This window comes from Symphalangus syndactylus, chromosome 9 (genome assembly GCF_028878055.3).
Source record: "Symphalangus syndactylus isolate Jambi chromosome 9, NHGRI_mSymSyn1-v2.1_pri, whole genome shotgun sequence".
In the NCBI taxonomy this organism is placed as follows: Eukaryota; Metazoa; Chordata; class Mammalia; order Primates; family Hylobatidae; genus Symphalangus; species Symphalangus syndactylus.
In genome coordinates this window covers 136982894-137004101 of record NC_072431.2, presented here as the reverse complement: position 1 = coordinate 137004101, position 21208 = coordinate 136982894, and the positions used below count along the sequence as shown (strand labels likewise).

Genomic DNA, 21208 nt, shown 5'->3' with positions numbered 1-21208 from the left:
CTGGGTGGTTCCACCATATATGATTGGTAAACTTTCCACATTAATTGCCTCACAATGATATGCTTACTACTCAATGTAACAGAGGAGACAGCTGAGATTTTTAAAAAAGACCATTTAAAAAAACAATTTATATAAATAGATTCGTATACAAAGAAGAAACACATATACAGAGCACCCCAATTACCAGTACGGTGGACCCTACCCCTTCTTTTCTGCATTGGGAAACAGAACAGAGAACAGAAAAAAATGATTCCATCTTGCTCTTAACTCTTTCCACCTATGTGCTCAGTTTTTCAAGTAGAGTTTCTATTCCTTTGCTGGTGCTTTTGGTTTTTTCCAATGTAGGAATCAAGCTTTTCAGTGCAGCTTTGACTTTGTTTGCAACTTCTAGGTCGCAACTCTGGAGGAGGCTGAAGAGAGGAAAACAATTAAATTTCATAAGAACTCCTAGATCATCTCCAATACTACCTGTACCAACAGTACAAAAGACTTTGTTAACTGTCAGACAAGCCTTGTAACTATATACACATTATTTTTCATTCAAAGGATGAATGATGAGACCAGTGGCCTATATTACAAAACCATGGAAAAAATTGTTTTAGAATCTTGCTGGTGGAGTCACCCAAGCAAAGACATTTGTAGGACCAATACCATTCCACACAGAGTTGGTTCTACCTTCACATTATCTTAGGACTGACTTACATCCTGTCTTAAAGTGATTCTACATGTATTCTATCTTTCCTTCCCCACCTCAGGACTATAAGCTCAAGAGCAGGGACCGTATTTTATTTATTTCATGATGCTACATTTACAGAGCAGACAGGCAAAAAATGCCCACCACGTGGCTGAATGAAACTGTGTGAACACAGGCACAGAGAGGTCAGAGTTAGCAGGCCTTCTCACTGAACTCCACAGCGCTAACACTGAGTGAAGGGGCAAAGAGCTTCACCGTGGAGCTTCACTGCTTGGGTGTGAAACCTGCCTCTACCACTCAGTAACTGTACAACCAAGAGCATGCTATTCAAACTCTCTTAAGACTCAGTTTCCCGAGTTGTAGAATGGGATTCACAACAGAGTCCACCTTCTACCTCACAGAGTTGTTCTCTGAGGCTTAAATCGCCTTGTATCTAAAGCACCCAGCCAGAGCCTGACACTTAGTAAGCACTCAATAAATGTTAGCCATTCAACAAAATAAGCCCGGCCTCTGCTTTCTGAAACCCTGCCCGAGGACTCTATCGGAAGTGAAAGGAGACCTAGAGGCTGGTAACGGCAGGCCCATTTCTCTGTGAATAGGACCTACAGCTCTGACCGCAGAGTACCAGGCCTGAATTTCCTGTTCTCTTCTTTTTCGGGACCCTATGTAAATACGGACCTCTGAAACACATTCTAGAAATGAGGTACTTGGTATTTTCCAAAGTCCCCGGTCCCAATAACTTCCAATATGTCAATAAAGAGGAGGATAAATTATCAGCACCAAGCAATATTCTACTGCTTGTGGGAGACAAGCAACAAATTCAGCTTGCCACCTACAATGCTAAAAAGTAAAGTTCCCTTGTAATGAATTTGTGACTCACTAGGTGTTTTTATTTCATACATCTTGGCTAAACACACAGTTATACAACACATAATAGTAAGTTATTGCTTACTGAGCATATGCCACATATTAGACATAATGCTAGGCATTTTATATGCATCATCCAATCTAGTTTTCGTAACGACCATAGGGTTATGATTAATCTCATTATTTTTACCACCAAGAAAATTAAGGCCCAGAAAAGCTGAATAATTTTCCCAAGGCTATGCACTAAGCTGGAACCCAGGCAGTCTGTCAAGTGCCAATGCTCCCAAATGTTAGCGAATTCTGCTTCTCTGAGTTACTTTTCAGCCAACATACAAGGCTGATTTTCTTTTCACCCAAAATTCACAAAAACAATTTTTTTGTATTATTGTTATATATAGCTCAACTTCCATTTAGAACTTCAAATATTTCCTGTGCTCCTGTTCCAGTTCTAAGTAGTGCTCCAAAATAAACCTATATATCCTTCCTATGTTTGAAATCCACCTCATGGGAGTTCTGATTGATGAACAACCTTTATAAATTAATTTCATGGCATTGCTGAAATTTCCAGTTAATTGAGTGTAATGAAAGAATGTGTCAGTAGGTGTTAACACTCCAAAAGCCTGGTGAAAAAATTTGTGACAAAAAAGTTCACGTATCAGCTAATGAATTCTGACTGTTTAACATCAACTGGAAAATCAACTAATTTTAAGCAGAAATGAACAAAATGATCTGTAACACATATATTTGGAGACACTGACATACCTGAAGATATGAATGCTCCTGTGTGTGTCTGTGAGTATATGTGTACCAGATCACGTATATGTTGAAGAAACACTTAAAATAACATTTACAAACAATATAGATTAAGTTGCATAGCATGTTGCAAGTGAAGTATCTTGAGAAATTCAAACTAGGGTTGATATCTGTTTTCCCAAACCTTAATAACACAGCAGGGGAAAAATCAACAGTAATTGCTTCAAAGCAACATACAAATCTTTTTTTAAATGAATGCTCTTAACAGAAGGTTTTCATCTGCACACAGAATGTATGGAAAATTTCAATGATTTGTGGATTGATTATAAACTCAACTAAGTTCAGAGAATAATACAAAAGAGGCCATAGTTCATCACTGTTTTTTTCTCATTTTAAGTCAGATATCAACAAATAGCATACACACTTCAGTAGCAAATGCTCTTCCAATCCTTTTAGAATCTTTTAAAACAATGAAGGAAATTACATGTAGAATTAGGCATGATTTAAAAGTCAACATTGTCACAGTTTTCACAGGGACATAAGTTATTCATTAAAAAAAAATACAGGCTGGGTGCGGTGGCTCACACCTGTAATCCCAGCACTTTGTGTGGCCAAGGTGGGCGGATCACAAGGTCAGGAGATCAAGACCATCCTGGCTAACACGGTGAAACCAGGTCTCTACTAAAAATACAAAAAATTAGCCAGGTGTGGTGGTGGGCACCTGCCGTCCCAGCTACTCAGGAGGCTGAGGCAGGAGAATGGCATGAACCCAGGAGGCAGAGCTTGCGGTGAGCCGAGATCGTACTCCAGCCTGGGCGACAGTGTGAGACTCCGTCTCAAAAAAAAAAAACACCAATTATGTTTTGGTCAAAACCATAAATGTGGTGAAGCCACCTGATACCTTGTGAATGTTATAATTTGTCAAAAAGATGGTAGTTTAAAAATCCTAAGGGCCAGGCTCAATGGCTATGCCTGTAATCCCAGCACTTTGGGAGGTCAAGATGGGAGGATTGCTTGAGCCTAAGAGTCTGAGGCAACATAGGGAGACCCTCATCTCTACAAAAAATAAAAAAAATAAAAATTAGTTGGGTGTGGTGGCACGCGTCTGTAGTCTCAGCTACACAGGAGGCTGAGGTGGGAGGAAAACTTGAGCCCAGGAGGTTGAGGCTGCAGTGAGCTGAGATCGTGACACTGCACTCCAGCCTGGGTGACAGAGTCAGACTCCGTCTCAAAAAAAAAAAAAAAAAAAAAAAAAAAAAAAAAAAAAAAAAAAATCCTAAGGACTGACTGAAAGAGTTACATTTGCTTTCTAATATTTGGTATGCTTGTCTAGATCATGAGTGACTGGGAGTAATACTAGACTATTGGGAACAAATATTAGAACTGAGAAATCAATGTGAAGGAAGTGTGTCTTCTGCATGACCAGGCCCTGCTCAGGGAAGGGCACACGTTATACATACCTAGAAAGAATAATGGCACCTCGATTTACACTAGCCCAGGACTTCAGGTTCTTCATGCCAACATGCTCTACAAGTGTTTTTGCAAAACAACCTGTAAAATATACTGAAGCTTAGTGAACATCATATAATAAGATTTATACTCCCTACCCCCTTCTCTACTGCCCTTAAATCTGCAAATATTTTTAAATAAAAAAGCTAACAAAAGTAGCTTTCACCCAATCTCCCTTTTAACACAAAAAATTCCAGTGCAGGTTTATCTAATGCATTTCTAAAAGAGCCATTTCTTTTAACTCTGATCCAAAACCTAAGCTATGTTTAGCAGTAATTACTCAAGATAAACTATGAATTCTAATAAAACACTCACTTGGTTATATCTGCATTTCTTAGTATTATTTAATGATTTAACTTTGACCTGAAAGCTATTCAGGAAATAAATGTTTCACAGTAGCACCTCATGCTTGGTTGAAATCAAGTTCTTCCTCATGGAGAAATGCTCACTCAGAAGGTGCCATGAACATAACACAGTGTTCACGTGTTCAACGGTGGTTGATGACTGTTCTAGCTTACACTTGGCATTTCTCTTTACAATGCTTATGTGCTCACAAATCAAAAATACCATTTGTCTCCTGTTATTCTAGTATTTCTGATTCCCAAGGTCTTGGTATTATCTTTTTCGCTTTGCAATTAATGCTTGGACAAAGGAGAAATTCTGATAGCTAAGATTTAGCGCAGATGGAGGTAGGCACAACCTATCTTGAAGGTAAACATCATAGTCAGGTAGCATGTACTATATCATTCATTCAAAGATACCTGAATGTAAGGACTCTTTAAAAGCCAACAGGCCTATGGCTATTCAGCCTTTCATGGTACCTGCTAAATAGGGACAGAGTTCAGCTAGTGAGGCAAATTGTTTTCCAAAGCTGACCACAATAATATCTCCTGTCCTGTGTGCTCTTCTAGAATGCATCCACTCCATCTACAGGGGGAATCCATGTCTTCTTTTGAATCACAGTGGGCCTCTGTGACTGACTTGACCAAGACAGTATGATGAAAGTGGCATTAAATGACTGCTAAGGATAAATCATGGAAGTGCCAGGTATTTACTTTGTTCTCTTGGGAGGCTCACTGTTAAAAAAGCAACCATCTCGTGAAGGAGCCCAAGCAGCCTAGAAAGGGAAGCTGAGGCTGTTGGTCCCCAGCCAACAGTCAGTACTCACTTGCCAACCATGTGAGTGAGTTATTGGAAAAGTGGACACTCCAATCACAAACCAAGCAGCCCTAGATGACTCTGACTCTGAGCATAGAGGAGGAGAGCTCCACCAGACCCTGATCAAGTCATTGTTTTGAAAACTACTAAGTTTTAAGGTGGCTACTATACAGTAAGAGAATCAAAACAGCTAGACATGCAGGAGGACAAACTCATTTGGTGCTGTATGAATACGACAAGACAAACACATCAGACCCAAACAGGCAGATTTTAGCGTTCTCAGCACATTTTAATTAAGAGGGAGAAAAACCACTGGACATTAAGCCAGACTACTTTTCTGGCATAAACTCAACTATACATCAACTTTTTAATAATGAAAAAGATGATTCCATATGTTATTTTTTTAAATATTTATCACAAGGCTTCTCTTTTACAAAAAAAATTAGTGAAAAATAGCCCCAGGTCCCCATTCTTAAAGGTAAAGTGAGAAGTGACAGCTCTACTGCTATACTGATTGCCTCACTAGCCATTAGAGCTGCCACTTGCCACAAGACATGAATTCATGATCTGTCACTTTTTTTCAGACATTGTAATGAAAAGCCCAAACTGTTTTAACTCAGTAGCGGAAAAAAATCTCTCCAGTGGTTTAAATACCAGATGGAATTTGGATTTTGTTAGTGAAGGTCTGGTTGGAGATAGGACTGAGAGGTGAATGGCATGCAAATGCTAATGCTGTCCTTCTCTAGAGAGCTCAGTTTCTACAGAGCAGCTGTAAGGCTTACAAAAAACCAGAAAGCCCCAAAGACTGGCTTACTCCTTGGTCACATGTATTTCAATGCCAAATAAACAGGCACTAGTCCAAAATTCTCTTACAAGGATAATCTTCTTCTGCTTATTCTTTCTTCAAACATAGAGATAAATATCATGCCTTTCTACTGAGGTAATGATACTCAACAATTGAGGCCCCCTACCCCCTCTCACTATCCTCATTAGAATGGCATTTTAAGGCATTGACCAAGCCAGGTTAGAAGCCTGCAGCAGCAGAGGAAGGAAAGCATGGAGAGTGCAGGGGGGCTGTGTGGGGGGCGGGCAGGGGGCAGGTGGGAGGTGGAAAAAAGAAAGAAAATTAAAAGAGTTCTCAGGCACAAATATTTCTAGGGGAAAAAGCATTACCAGCAACCACTGAATCATTTCTTATTCACAGACACCATTTCTAAACACTTGACAAACTTCATTTGAGCTTAAATGGCCGGTATAAAGTTCAGGGATGCCAGGAATTATTGGAATTCCACATGAGATACAAGAAAAAGTCAAATTTCATAGCCTACCTTCTCTCCCATTTTCTTTCATCTTTTTATCTTGCTCTATTAACCACTTCAGAACTAGATGTCCTGCAGGATGTTCTGCAATGTGAAGCTATGAAGGGTCAAGAACAGTTAATTTTAAAAGCTGTTTTCATTCATGCAAATACATTTGAATGAATACACACAATTTATGTCATCACATACAGATAAGGACTCAGCCACTTTTAAAGTTCCACAGGCTTAAGAGGTCTTTATCTAGAACAACCATCATACTTGGGGGGACCACAGATCTATTCTAATCCCCAGACTGAAAGATGGTTATGCCAGATAAAACAGCCACTGCACAGCACTTCAGTCTCAGCTTCATGAAATCTGCTCTGACCAGTAGCAGCACAAGGCTCATCTTAATGCTAATCATGTCTTGGATTGAAATATGCCATTCTCAGACACAAACCTACAAGACAGAACACTATAGCACAAACATCAAAACCTACTGCTGCATGCTGTTTAAGTACACATGACCACCTAAGGGGATTATCTGATGAGCGAATCAAGAAAGCATCTCTTCAGCTCAACCTTACTCCTTTTCAAGAGCAATACCAAGCGTTCCCAGTTATTTGTGCTTCTCCTTAGCAAGTATGGGAGGCAATCGGCTCAGTCTCCGTATAGAGAAACTTTCAAGGTACATTCATCTTTCCCATTTGTGAATATGGTCAGGGGCCAGGGCTTCTCTAAGATCCATGGCCCACTTCTCTTCCCCAGTCTCAGGTGTCAGACGCACCTCGGGCACTCAATACTTGGCAATGATTTCATTCATAAGCAAATTCACGTCTGTAAAACATTCCTAAGTGCCAGGTTTGACCCAGATGGTTAGAGAAAATTAAAGATGAATGTAATTGTTGCGGTGAGAGGTTCTTGGTTGTTTATTCAACAGGCATCTCCCTCCCCAGCTTTCTTACTGACACCCCACATCCTCCAAAAATGAAGTTTTTGTGGCCTTTGCAGCTTTCCTGCCTGTCCTTTAATGGCACATTACCTCTCCATCCTTGCCACCAGGATGCAGTTCTGTTGCTGCCAAGCTGGCGATGACATCCATGGCAGGCTGAACGTCTCCAGTGGCAGATCCCAGAATGTCGGACACCAACACACACGCAGACTTATCCAGCACCACTTCTTGGGCGTGTTCTTGCAGGTAGCTTAACAAAGCTGGAGAAATGGATTCTAGGAGCTCCCGTCTGCGGACCTCTGTATCTTTCTTACTGTTGAATATGTTGAATGGGGTATTAAGGTAAGATAAATCGCAAAGGAAATGTGGTGATATTATCACAAAAACTTCTAAGAGCTTATCACAGACTGTATCACACTCTATTATTATTGTCTATCTTTCTGTTAAGCATGTAGACAGTGAGTGATTTGAGTATGTGTTCTATCTGTTTCTAAAAATGTTTGTGTCCCACGATCTGAATAGTGCCTGGCACAGAACAAGAGCTCAATAAAGGGAGTCTGGCTTGTGTAATACCAAAAAAAAAAAAAAAAAAAAATATCCAAAAACCAAATAACATACCCAGAAAACAACACATTTACACTGCTGTATGGACACCATACTCTAGGGTACTCAAATATGTGGTATCGGTAGCTTTGAAAATAAAGCAAAATAAAAGCCAAATCGCACGCTTGAATGCCCACTATGTGCCAGGTGCTCAGGTGTTCTTTTGGCAGGACACTTTTATTTCCTTTTCAAGATAAAAACTTTAAGAATCTGTCAAAAATATAGGCTTGAAGATGGAATTCACCTTTTCGGCAGTTTTAGAGAGAGGGTATGGATGCGTAAATGGATTTCTGGAAGCATGCACTACTCAGCATTAACAGAGGAATAAAGAAGTCAAGCCATTCTACTTGGTTTTACCTGTGTGCATTTCCATCTCCTTTTTGCAGAACTTCAATGATTTCTCGTACTGTATGTGCAGGATCTCTGGGGCTTAGTAAGTACAATAGGACCTTCCTTCCATATTTGTCATTTACTATGCTAGGCAATGAACTGATAATTTCCTATAGAGTTATAAACAAAAACAAGAATCAATATCTGCATTCTTAAAATAAAGTACCACAGGACCTTTCTTCCATATTTGCCATTTACTATGGAACTGATAATTTCCTATAAAATTATAGTATATGTGCTGCCAAAGTGAGCAGAATGTCCTATAAAATTATAAACAACAACAAAAAAATGAATCGATATCTACATTCTTAAAATAAAGTATGCCTGAATTTCAATGGTGAAGAATACATACTTAACTACTATTTTTCCCAGAGTACTTCATGGAAAACATGGAGCTAGTTCTGAAATTGTCTCATTAAAGCACACAGAGATTTACATTTAGAACACAGAATCAATTCTCTTTTGTGACTAGCATTACTGAACAACTCATTTATATTAACTGACCAAGCCCAAGGACTTAAAAAATATTTAAAGGTGTTATCTTCATTCATTATGGCCAGTATTTCTCGGGCCACTATTACTAGGGACATCACTTGCCGAGGTCACTGAGTAGAGATGGTTAATTTGCAGCTGCATTTAAATGTAGCATCGGCATGAATGAAGAACATTTCTATTAGAATTTCCCTGCTGAGATGTATGTGAAAGGAGATAAAGAAACTCTGTTAAATCGAACAAGTGGATAAAGGCTTTTAAAGTTAGGTTGCTTATTCATGGCAAATGAAGGCTGTTTAGCTACTGGAATGAAAAACAAAAACAGAGGAGGAGGGGAAACCAAATCCAGAAAGCCTCGACTAAGCAGTTACAAATTACGCTATATAACATTTCCAATCAACATACCCAAGAACAGTAACCTCCTTTTCTAGTTGTTCGAATTTCAGGGACAAAAGCAATGTCATCCCCACTCTAACTAAACTCCTGTGTAAATCTGATGTTTTCAAAGATAGAAAAGTCACTTGAAAATTTTTAAAAATTCCTTTATTCTTAATAGAGAAGATGCAACAGAAGAGTCATCAATTTGTTTCCCCCACCTCTAACACTCCTATTTCTCGTAACAAACTTTATAAATATTCAATGATGTTTGAGCACCCCATATTCTTTAGAACTGGCTGGGCCTCGGAAAGAGTTCTGTCCAACCGGCCAGGTTTACAGATGAGGCATCCAGAAAGAGGAAAGGATCTGCCAGAGGACTCACAGTGGCAGTGTCCTGGTCCTCCAACTCCAAATCTAGTCTCTTTCAAAGAAAACATAAAACCTCTTCTTAAGGAAAGGAATTCTCTCTGAGATGATATATTCAGATCTGCTCTTCTTAAAAGGGCCTATTTATTATGATGAGATTAGTAATTTTAGTGTGAGGAACCAAGCTCAAAATCAAGTCAGCTATCAATCATGAGACCATGAATCTCACTGCATCATGATCCTACGGCTGATGATGCTGCTCCAGGTTCCAAACACCATGTTTCTCTTTTTAAAATCTCAACCTTCCCTCATTTTTTGCACAAAAGTATAGCACGCTTCTGATAACAGTAGCTAACACTCGTTAAGTGCTTACTAGGAGTCAAGCACTACTGAGAGCTGCACACTGATCATCTAACATAATCTTCTGACCACTATGTCCTGTTTCTACCAGTCCTATCCCCATTATGCTCTCCTAACTACTTCTGAAGTTTAAGATCACCGTATAAAGATTCCCATGTAACACATTAAAGTTTTCAGAGAGGTGAAAATTCAACAGGTCTAACCACCTCAAAATGAATAAATAATTTCAACCACCCAGGGAAAATGAACTTAAAATTTCAGTAATAAACGGGTAAACAAACAAAAACATACAGAACTTGCTACAAGGTAGGGAACTCTCTCAAGGCAAACAAACTCCAAAGTGAACTCAAACTATGTTTTTTGTTTTTTGTTTTTTTCTGAGACGGAATCTCACTCTGTTGCCTAGGCTGCAGTGCAGTGGCGTGATCTTGGCTCGCTGCCACCTCTGCCTCCTGGGTTCAAGCAATTCTCCCGCCTCAGCCTCCGGAGTAGCTGGGACTACAGGCTGCGCCATGACACCCAGCCTATTTTTGTATTTTTAGTAGAGACGGGGTTTCGCCATGTTGGCCAGGCTGGTCTCGAACTCCTAACCTTAGGTGATCCACCCGCCTCAGCCTCCCAAACTGCTGGGATTATAGGCATGAGCCACCACACCAGGCCAATCTATGTGTTGCTGATAATGAAGTGTTTAGTGCCCCAAATGTGGCGTACCTTGAGTGTGCCTTTACTGTACTTTAGGTACCTATATTAATTAACCAACTCATAAAAGAGGACAAATGCTTTAATTTGTTATATATTTTGTTAATTTGTTGAAAGAAAGAGGTGAGAATAATACATAGGCTGGGCCAATTTCTACAGTTTAAAAAAAAAAACAAAACAAAACTTCGCTGCCCTTAACAAAATGACTCTGAAATATAACACCTTTAAAAATTTGTTTTTTTGAGAACAAGAAAACAAAACAAAACAAAAAAACTAGGCAGTATGTAGTGAACAACTATAATGGCTACTCTACACTTTTAGTTAACATTTTTTTCCCTTGGTATAGGGAGGAAACGTGAAGCCGGCAATGTATTCCTCAATACACCGAGCTTTCTCCACAGCTTCCACGCTTACGCTTGGGCAGAAATGGTTTTATAAAATGAGAAACTGGGACTTCATGATATGCATAAAACCTGTGCTTAAATACTACTCAGACCAGTCCCCAAATTCATTGAACTTTACTCCCTTTTGGTTTGTAATTAAGGAATTTAGAATCTGAATTCATATTTCATTAAGGTTTTTAAAAGAATGCATGTTTATAAATAACAATTTTACAAAAAACTAAAAAACTTTACTTCAAAATGTAATATCATTTTTTCAACCAATCTTACTGATCAGAAAAAAAAAATGTAGTATCATTTAATCCTTGCCCAGCTCACCCTCGTTCCGGCTTTCCCCTACCATCAAAAACATACATCCTTGAAAGAGTACTACTCCATTTCTCTTTAACTTGGGTTACAGAGAAAATGGGGAGGAAGTTCTAGATTATCACATGGTGTGTACTAACAATTCCAGTAACATGTAGAAATAGGTAAGAGACAGCTAAGGCATAGTTGATTTTGTGCAGAATTTAGTCTCTGGGGTCTTGAGTTCAAGCTGTGTAGCCTTTGGCAAATCCATTAAACTCTTTGCATATTAATTCCCTTATATTTAAAAGGAAATGATGCACCTGCCTAACTCATGGGCTATTACCAGGAGCAAATCAGAAAAAGTCACACTGCAAAGTGAAAGCTGCCATAATTATTTCATATTAAAAACATACCTTTCAATATGTACAGCCTCCTTAACTATGGAGATTAAATAAAGCTAGCTGAGTCATGAGTTTTCACCCTCAAGAGAAAGAATATCAAAAACGGTTCAATTCAAAAGGTTTTGGCTTAGCTTACTCCTAACAAGAGTTAACTTACAGAAAATTCACACAGGCCCATTTATTGTAATTTCTTCTTAAGCTCTAAAGTAGGCATGTAAACAAAGAAAGCATGGGAATTACAAAAGACTTCCCTTCTGAAGACATCTTTGGCCAGTTCTGACTGCCTTGTGCTGAACTCTAGCTAGATACCTTGGCACTCCTGTTTTGTCAATGCTCTTTTAAAGAGGAAGGGTAAACGTCAAAATAAAGATGCACACATGAAGTAAGGTTAAAGCGTGTGCATTTATGGTTGAGGATAGAAATGTAAAAATCAACCCATCCATGGTGCTGAAGGCTGAGCCTGTGGTGTCCACTCTTACGGTAGTTTGCCATGGGGACAAAAAGAAATGCAGACTACTATATAGAACCTAAAATCTAGTGAAGAGGGAAGAGAGTTAATAAAAAGTTAAAACTAAGAGATTTAACTAACGGGTAACAGAAATATAGAACGCAGGTTAGATCATCAGGCAGCTTCCCCAGTATTTTGTTCTGAAAACAGGGTGACTGTTTCCAAAAGTCTACCTTTTCAGCTGCACTAAAAAAACTGGAAGGTCTAGTTCAGTGGGTACACTGCTTCATTCAGTTTTGCAAAATAAAAAATGTCCTGCAGATTGCCTAACAATGAGCATATTTAATACTACTTAACTGTATACTTCAAAATGGTTAACATGGTAAATTTTGTTATATGTAGTTTATCTCAATTAAAAAGAAAACAAATGTGAAGATCTATCGCCATGGAGCTCACACTGCCAGGGACTGGAGCTGAATGGTGCCCACCACCTTGCAGAGGGCGTGTGCTCTTGCTATTTCCTACTGTCCCTCCCACATCTCCTTGTCTCACACCTGGCCTGGCCACTCATTTACCCGTCTGGTCAATGAAGGTTTGAAGGTTTGTGAGCCCTGGGTGAGATCATGATTAACTGCTCAAGGAAAGGATGGCAAAGAAGGCTACAGTAGTTGACTGGGTGGGGAGACCACATCTGACTCGAAGATCACTATCTGGTGATTACACTAGAGCTTAGTCTTAGTAGAAAACAAGCAGTGATTATCGGGCTATGATTTCAACTTGACATTTTGGGAAATCTAGTTACTCTAAATGGAATGCTTAGCAACACACTAAGCTTTCTTGGCTATTTTTAAAAGCACTGTGTAATGCAATGGTTTTGTAGTGGCTGAGTGGGAAACAGGAACACGTGACTGTCTATATAAACATACAAGCAGCAAATTTGGCAGCCCAGCAATTCTGCTAAGTGCCTTAGAGAAACTTAACATGTACCCAAGGAGACATATACAAGAATGTTCATGGATTTGGATTAGCAAAAATTAAGAATTAAAGTTAGTTTTTAAAACTGTAAACAACCTAAACATCCATCACCAGGAAAACAGAAAATAAATCGCAGTATAGTCACATGTAATAGAATACTATTTGGCAGTGAAATATAAATGAGTTAGAATAGGGATGGGTAAACTATGGCCCATTGGTCAAATCCAGCCTATAGCCTGTTTTTGTCCATCTTGCAAGCTAATAATGGTTTTTACATCTGAAAAGGGTTTTATAAAACAAAAACAAAATGAACAAGAATACATGATAGGACCATATATACCCCACAAAGGCTAAAATAATTATTAACTGGCCCTTTATAAAAAAGGCTTGCTGACCCCTGATGATAAATCTCACAAATATGAGAAAAGAAAAAAAGCAAGATGCAGAATATATGTAAGACATCATTTATACAGAACTTGTAAACATGTAAAATAAAATTAGATACATGTTTTACAAAATAAAAAATGTCTACATATAGTAAAAGGATAAGGAAATAAGGAAATGCATATGAATAATAAATACCAAATTTATCATAGTAGATATGGGGTGATGATAGGATATCAGGGATGGGTACACAAAGGGCTTAAACTTGAACCGTATTTGTCAAGTTTTATTTCATGTCAGGTGGTGGGAAGCTGGATGTTCACTGTATTGTTCATATCTTTCTGTATATTTTAAAGACAATGGCTTTAAAAATATGCATCAATATTTATTCACCCTCAAACAACAATTGGCTAGTGTACTTATTTACCTTCCAGTGAACATTGCTGTCAAACTGCCTGCACATCAATGACTGCAAAGGTAAACTGGATGAAACTTTATGTTTATTTAGGAAAGTAAAGTAGTAAGAAAGAGCTAGTATCCATTTTGAAAGGCGAAGAGCTCAGCTGACCAGGCTGTGATTTCAACCTGACATTTTGGGAAGTCTGGGTGCCCTGAACAGAGTGCTTAGCAACACTAAGCTTTCCTGGTTATTTTTAAAAAGCACTGCATACCGCAACTGTTTTTGTGGTAGATGAGTGATGGGAAAAATCCAAGGGCAATTAGCATTCCAGAATTTTATCACAAGCTACACAATTTAATAATACACAGAACCTGTTGAACATTTGTCAGTTACAGGCGAGAGATCGGCAAATCAGGCCATTCAGGGAAAGCTGCCCTAAGTATGAGAAAGTCATTAAGAATGTGGGTTAAGCAGTTGTGGGAATCAAAGTGATAAGCATAAGGAATTAAAACTTTTTCAACAGCAACTTTAAGTGGCATACATCTTTGGAAAAAAATTAACAGACAATTCTGGCAAATTGTGAAGGAAATTTGGTTTCTCTTGAAATCCATTTGGAACAGTTATGCAAATTTTAGTTGTCGTGCAAATATTAAACAAAAGCAAACTTTCAATATCCCAGCCTGTTTCCATTTCTGTGAAACAACTTTATTCATCGGCCAATTCTATGGCCTCACATCTCTGTCACAGGAATGAAAAACAATCATTATTGATTGGAGTCAAAAGGGTAATAAAGTCACAAGGAACATGTCAAAATACTCAGTTTGTAACATGAAAGTCTTGCCAACTTGTTTCTTCCCACAATCCTATCCCAAAGAAAGTCATCACAGTCTTAAAACAGTCAAGGGTAAAGTTGGAAAATGACAGCAAGGGCATGAGAAATTCACACACACTGGGACCTACAGCTGGCATCTAAGAAAACAATCTTCCCCTCCACTAGCTGGTATACTTTTTCTATTACACTCAGCTCTACTGATCCCGGGAGGCTACAAAGAGAGACCACAGCACCACCACCTGACAACAGGTAAATTCTCTTTTTGAATCATCATATTCTTCTTTCTTGCAGATGTGAAAGTACCACTTGTTGTCACTAAGATTTCTCCAAGGATCCCATTCATGTATATCAAACAGAAAGGCTTGTGTAATTTTCAGACAAATAACCTATGTCTATACAGATTATGTGGTTTTCAAGACGTTTCCAAGTTTGGCCACTGCTATGAAACTAGTATTTTCTTATCCCCACCCTGCTGCAACCTCTACCATATACTCAACACCACTCATACACTAAAAACAAAAGACAATCGTAAAATCAGAAAAAGAGACTATCAATGCAGAATGAAGAAAACAAATAGTTTAGAATGCAATTTTTACTTTGGAGTACTTCCCCTAAGAGGACAACTGGTTTTTCTGAAGGCAAGTTTAGGGATAAATACACTACATTCAAGTATTACCACTTTATGGTCATTACACTGGACTAGAAGGAATTGCTGAAATGTGAAAAGGAAGCTAGAGTTTTAATTTTAGTAATAACTTTTAATCTGACCCTACAAAAGCTCTAAGAAGCATCACAACTGAGTGAGTTTTGTACATTTTTCTTCTCCATCAGCTCAATCCAACACAGATGCATTGATCAACCGGGTAACCGTGCAGAGGTAATTATTTCCCCACAGGGAGAGAGATAATTTAATAGGTCACAGATACTCTCTGCTTGTATTTAAGTTCTGCAATAACTAAGGAATTACTATGCTAATTTCTGGTCATATCTAAATATCACTTTGCTAATTTTCCATAGTTTAGAATCACATATGGTCTAAAGTACCATGTTATCCTAATCCAAAATAAAAGTGTTAAATCTTAATTTGACCAGTCTTAAATATTTAAAACAGTATTAATAAAGTTACAAGGTTAAGATTTATACAGGAATAAAACAAACCTCCAAAATATAATTAACTTAAAAGTAAGCAAAAATACTGATAGAAGGCACAGGTGCAAGTCTTTACACATGCATGGTGAAATCAAGCTTACACATCCACAACTGATTTATCCATGTAACTTAAATTCAAGACCATCAGAGTTACTTACTGATATGATTATCTGCTTCACAAGCTTAGTATCATCAATACAATCAAATGCCGCCAGTAAAACCAAATGGGAGTATTGGCCCTACAAGAATTGGAAGCCAGTAAAGGTTAAAAACAAGTGCACAGATTTTCCCTCTTATTCTACACATGGAATATTTTCAGAAAGGTTACCTACACTGACAACTTGTCGAACATAACAAGATGAATAAAAGCCATTTTAACGAACTTCCTCTCTTATCACGACCTCATTCATTATATTCTAGAGGTAAGGTTGATTTTTTTTTTAAAGCACATTATCCATTACCAAATAGTCTAAAACTAATACCTATGTAAACAGGTACACTTTTAATGAATAGCTACCCAAAAATTAAAAGTTCAAGTTATAAGATTAAGTTAAAAAAATCTACATATATAAACACATATATAAGATACTCCAATCATGAAAAAGAAAATATAAACTCATACAATTTTACACACACACACATACACACGATACACATAATACATGTACACAGGAAATCCTGGAAGGCAAGGCATTGTAATAGTCATCTCTGGGTTATACAAATGATTTTTAATTTTCTTTTCTATATTGCTCAATTTCTTTAAAGTGATCTCACAAAATTAGAATATAAATAATTATACACTGAATGAGAATGATATAAAAATCATTACTTTAAAAAAGTATAGCTGCATGAGATCACAGAAATACACATGTGGCTTTAACAACACTCATCTTTTGAAATAAAATTATTTCCATGATGCTAATACTGTTCCAAACATTTAAAGAACACCTACTTTATGTTAAGAACAGAAACAAAAGAAAACAAAAACCTGTTTCCAGAGCTTGTGGCATGAGTATCCCGGATGTTGATATAATTGTTTTAAACTTTGATAGGAATTTGATTTTTGATAATGGCCCACAATCATTCAGAGCCAGATCTGATGAATATCACAGATAATACAATTTCAATTAGAAACAATAACGAAGTTGCTAACTGTAAAGTCAAAAAGACAAACTGAAGATAAACAAAAAGGTCTAACACCCTTACTATACAAAGACCAACAACCAACTAAAAATGGGCAAAGCCAGGCGCGGTGGCTCACGCCCGTAATCCCAGCATTTTGGAAGGCTGAGGCTGGTGGATCACGAGGTCAGGAGATCAAGACCATCCTGGCTAACAGGGTGAAACCCCGTCTATACTACTAATACAAAACATTAGCCGGGCGTGGTGGCGGGCGCCTGTAGTCCCAGCTACTCGGGAGGCTGAGGCAGGAGAATGGCGTGAACGTGGGAGGTGGAGCTTGCAGCGAGCCCAGATCGTGCCATAGCACTCCAGCCCGGGCGACAGAGCAAGACTCTGTCTCAAAAAAAAAAAAAAAGAACATGAAGAGTCAGATCACAAAAACAGAAGCACAAATGTCTTTAAATGTATGAAATAATGCTTTATGAATTAATTAAGGACAATAACTAAAACAATGAAATGCCATTTATCCTATAGGCGATGATGAAAACCTCTGACAACAGACTAATTTATCAAAGGTTTAGGGAAAACCAGGCACACTTTTATGTTGATGAGAATGTAAAGTGGTTCAACTTCTTTGAAGAGCAATTGACAACACCTATACAAATTTAAAACGCAGGTATGACCTGATCCAGTAATTCCAGTTCTAGGGATTTATCTTGCAGACGTGTTTCCATGTAAGTACAAAGACTTACATATGAGTATATTCACTGGAGTACTAATTGTAATTTTAAACATTCTAGAAACTACCAAAATGCCCAACAGTGGGGACTGGTTAAATAAATTATGGTACAGGCATACGATGAACTATTACAATCACAAAGAAAAGTGAGGTAGACAGATGTATGTATATTGAAATAAAATGACCCATAATATGAATTAAGTGAAGGAAACAAAATAGAGAACAATGTGCCTAGTACAAAATCACTGGTTTCAGATCTCTTAACTCGGACACACATAAGCATAACCAAGCATAAAATATTTCTGGATGAATACAACAGAAGGTGGTACAGAATTGAATATAAGTGAAAAACAGACAAATCCACAAGTATAGTTGGAAATTTTAACATGTTTCTCTCAGCAACTGATAGAACTAGAAAATAATAAGTCAGTAAAAACATTGATGGTATGAACACTATCAACTACTTTGATCTAATTGACAAATACGGAATACCTCACCAAACAACTCTACAATATATTATTTTCAAAATACTTAGACCACATGTTAGGCCATAACACAGGTCTCAATAAATTTAAAAGGAACAAAATAATATAGAATATATCAAGAAACCCCCAATATTTGGAAATGAATAATTCCGAATTATCCATGGATCAAATCCATGGGTAACATTAGTTTATCACCCCTTTAGAAGTCACTCTTTGAGATTTAAAAAGATATGTACTTAGTATTGAATTACCTGACATAAACAAACTGTAGAACTAAAACAATCTAATTTTGTTATTTTAAAATGTCATACTCTTAATACCTTTGTGAATTTTCTATTAACATTCTAGTTTTTACTTATTTTAATGTATTCAAATTAGAATGTCACACATAAAAATTTACTTAACACTGAATTATGAATTATAAAAAAATCACATACACTGGAAACGAGAATTCCATATTTCACTTTGTTATAGGAACGTTAGCTGCCTTCTGAATTCTTCTAATCTCTAGCCCAACAGAAGACAGTAGTCAAGTACACAATCACACAGCATTAATTTTAACTGGTTTGACTTAGTATTTCAAACAAGTTGAAGTATTCACCAGATGCTAGTAGTTCTCACTGGATTTTTTCAAAGGATAAAGCAGTTGATTATTACATAATTTTAGTTCATCAGTAAATCAGAAATTTACTGATGAACTATTATCCATCAAATATATAAAGTATAACTCAAAAATTAAAATTGTATTTACTACATATATTCTAGTTACAGTACTCCATAGTAACAGCATGAAAAATTATTTAATATCTAAAAACATATAAACCCTATTTTTGAAGCAACAAATCCCCCAGAAAAAACTTTTGTACCTATGAATTTCATTAGGAAAATTGTTACTGCATTTCTAAAGAGCTATAAAATTTAACAACTAAAAATTTCCATAACCACACTGCAAATTTATTCTTAAAAAAAATAAAAAGATACATTTTAATTTCTTTTATGGTTTTGGTCATAAGGAAAACTAGTATCAAGTTTCTGAAGTGCAATCTGGCATCATTCGCCCAGAGACTAAAATATGTAGATACCGTATCCAGGCAGTAATTCCCATATTTAATTAACATGACTGGACAAATTCACCAAAAAAGCTAGTAAATATCAGGTTTTCAAAGAATATCTAATAAAAGTAGAGAACTATCATAATACAATGTTAAATTAAAAAAGGAGAAAAGAATGCATGTGGCATGGTTTCCATTTTGTGTAGATAAAATACGAAAATACATGTAGACGCACAGACAAATATAATAAAACAATTTTCTGCTTGGTAATTTTCTGAATTTTTCCAAATTTTCTATAATAGACATGAATTCATCTCACTATCAAATATAATTAGAATATGTAGTTTTATTATACTTACATTAGCCACCTTTTCAACATAAGTCTTCATTGTTTTCACAATCACTTTCCTGTCCTTAAAAAGGAAAGATTGTCTCACTGAACTTTCAGTTATGTATTAAGGGTATTTCGTAAACATTTTAATATTATATTTATTAAGTTTTCATTTGAGTGGCATATGTTTATCATTAGTAAAAATAATAGTTATGCAGCCAGAACGAAAAAACTGTAATATACCAAAGAAGTTCGCTTAGAGCTATTACAAACTTAGATGTGTATGTGATAGGGTTAGGGCTAGGGTTAGAGTTTGCAAGGCAAACCTAGTGAAGCCACCTTTCACAGTGAGACGGGACAGATCCTTCTTCCAAGGTCTAAACTGCCCTCAAATGGACAGTCTAGCAAACAGTTAGTACTCATCTGCATTTGTTGAACAAAATTAAATTTGCATTAAAAAAGTAGATATAGTACAACTATCTTTTAAAGGCAGAATTATGCTGACCAAGGAAATAATGATAATTTCTGTTAAACTTCTGTGATTAATAAGGATCTTTACCTTTTCCCTCAAGTACTTAACACCTCTGGGAGCAAATGAGTGTGGCCAGCTGTTTGTTATCCCTTCCCATTTTCCCGTGCCATAGTATGATCATTAAATGAGGAGGTACCAAAACCTCTAGAAACTAAAGCTTAAATACATATTATGTTTACTTGCTTGATAGATCTCTTCCCATCCTTTAATGAAACTTCAAGGTTTCTACTAAAGCAGAGAAAAGAAGAAACACTAGGCCTAAAGAAGATGGCTCATTCCCATCAGGCCCTAAGGCACAACTTTTGGAAGATAATGTTGCTATGCACAACAGGGCAAAGACCAAAGAGGGTTAAAAGTCTAAGGACAGCGAAGTCAAGCCTGCAGATAAAGCACGGCCCTGACTTGTACAGTTTAAATGCGCAAGTGCTGTCACACTTACCTTGGGCGTGCCATGCCACAGGCAGTGCATGGCCACTCTGGCGCCATCGTGTGTGTGTGCCAGGTAGACCACCGCTTCGCGGATGGCTTCAATCATTTCCTAGGGAACAAATGCCGTCAGGAACAGGGCTTTGCTTTATTTTCTTCTTTCTGCTGTTTTATCTGTCTGTCTACAGGGGGCAGTTATGCAGAGAGAAGGAAAGGAAGAGAGTGCCAGGTAGCAAACAATTTCATTTTGTAGACAATCAAACAGAAACACAAGCTCTTTCTAGAAACGTTCTTTTCCATCAAGAGCAGTAAATACTGCTGGCAGACAATTTCTATTAAACACAATACCTGACTTTTACCAATGTCTGTTAAAAAAAAAGGTCAAGCTATATGTGTAGTATAAAATATTCTAAATAATTTTCCAAGAAAAAGAAGCCCAGGAGGTGGTGGTGATAAGGGAGCTTTGAACAGAATAGCGAGATAAAGAAAATGCTCTTCCCTAAAAGAGACCTGTATGCAATAAGCAGAATCAAAACACTCATTTTGACTGAAAAAGTTCCCTTTTTAGTTCATAACTGGATTATCTCCAAACATCATATTCTTTACCATAAACATGCTTACGTAACATTTCCTCATGAAAAATTTCTATACTAACATTTAGACTAAGACCTCATGTATAAAATGACCCTTTAGTAAAAAACATTTCTCACTAGGTAGCTTAGCT

General features: G+C 37.2%; 1 protein-coding gene across 5 annotated transcripts in view; it reads right to left on the bottom strand.

The window, feature by feature from the left end:
• The window catches only part of PUM3 (pumilio RNA binding family member 3), a 67047-nt gene that overhangs the window by 26984 nt on the left and 18855 nt on the right, over positions 1–21208 (bottom strand). For 3 of the 5 annotated variants that reach the window (XM_055294344.2, XM_055294343.2, XM_063609907.1), the window contains exons 11-18: positions 20498–20596; positions 19555–19608; positions 15956–16036; positions 8192–8334; positions 7322–7544; positions 6310–6397; positions 3775–3865; positions 98–410 (exon numbers count right to left, since the gene is read on the bottom strand). In XM_055294344.2, coding sequence (XP_055150319.2) covers positions 278–410; positions 3775–3865; positions 6310–6397; positions 7322–7544; positions 8192–8334; positions 15956–16036; positions 19555–19608; positions 20498–20596 — 912 coding nt within the window. In that variant the 3' untranslated portion in view covers positions 98–277. Of the gene's footprint in view, positions 1–97; positions 411–3774; positions 3866–6309; positions 6398–7321; positions 7545–8191; positions 8335–15955; positions 16037–19554; positions 19609–20497; positions 20597–21208 lie in introns of those variants that run through there. The other 2 variants (XR_010113772.1, XM_063609906.1) reach the window with 1 other exon arrangement.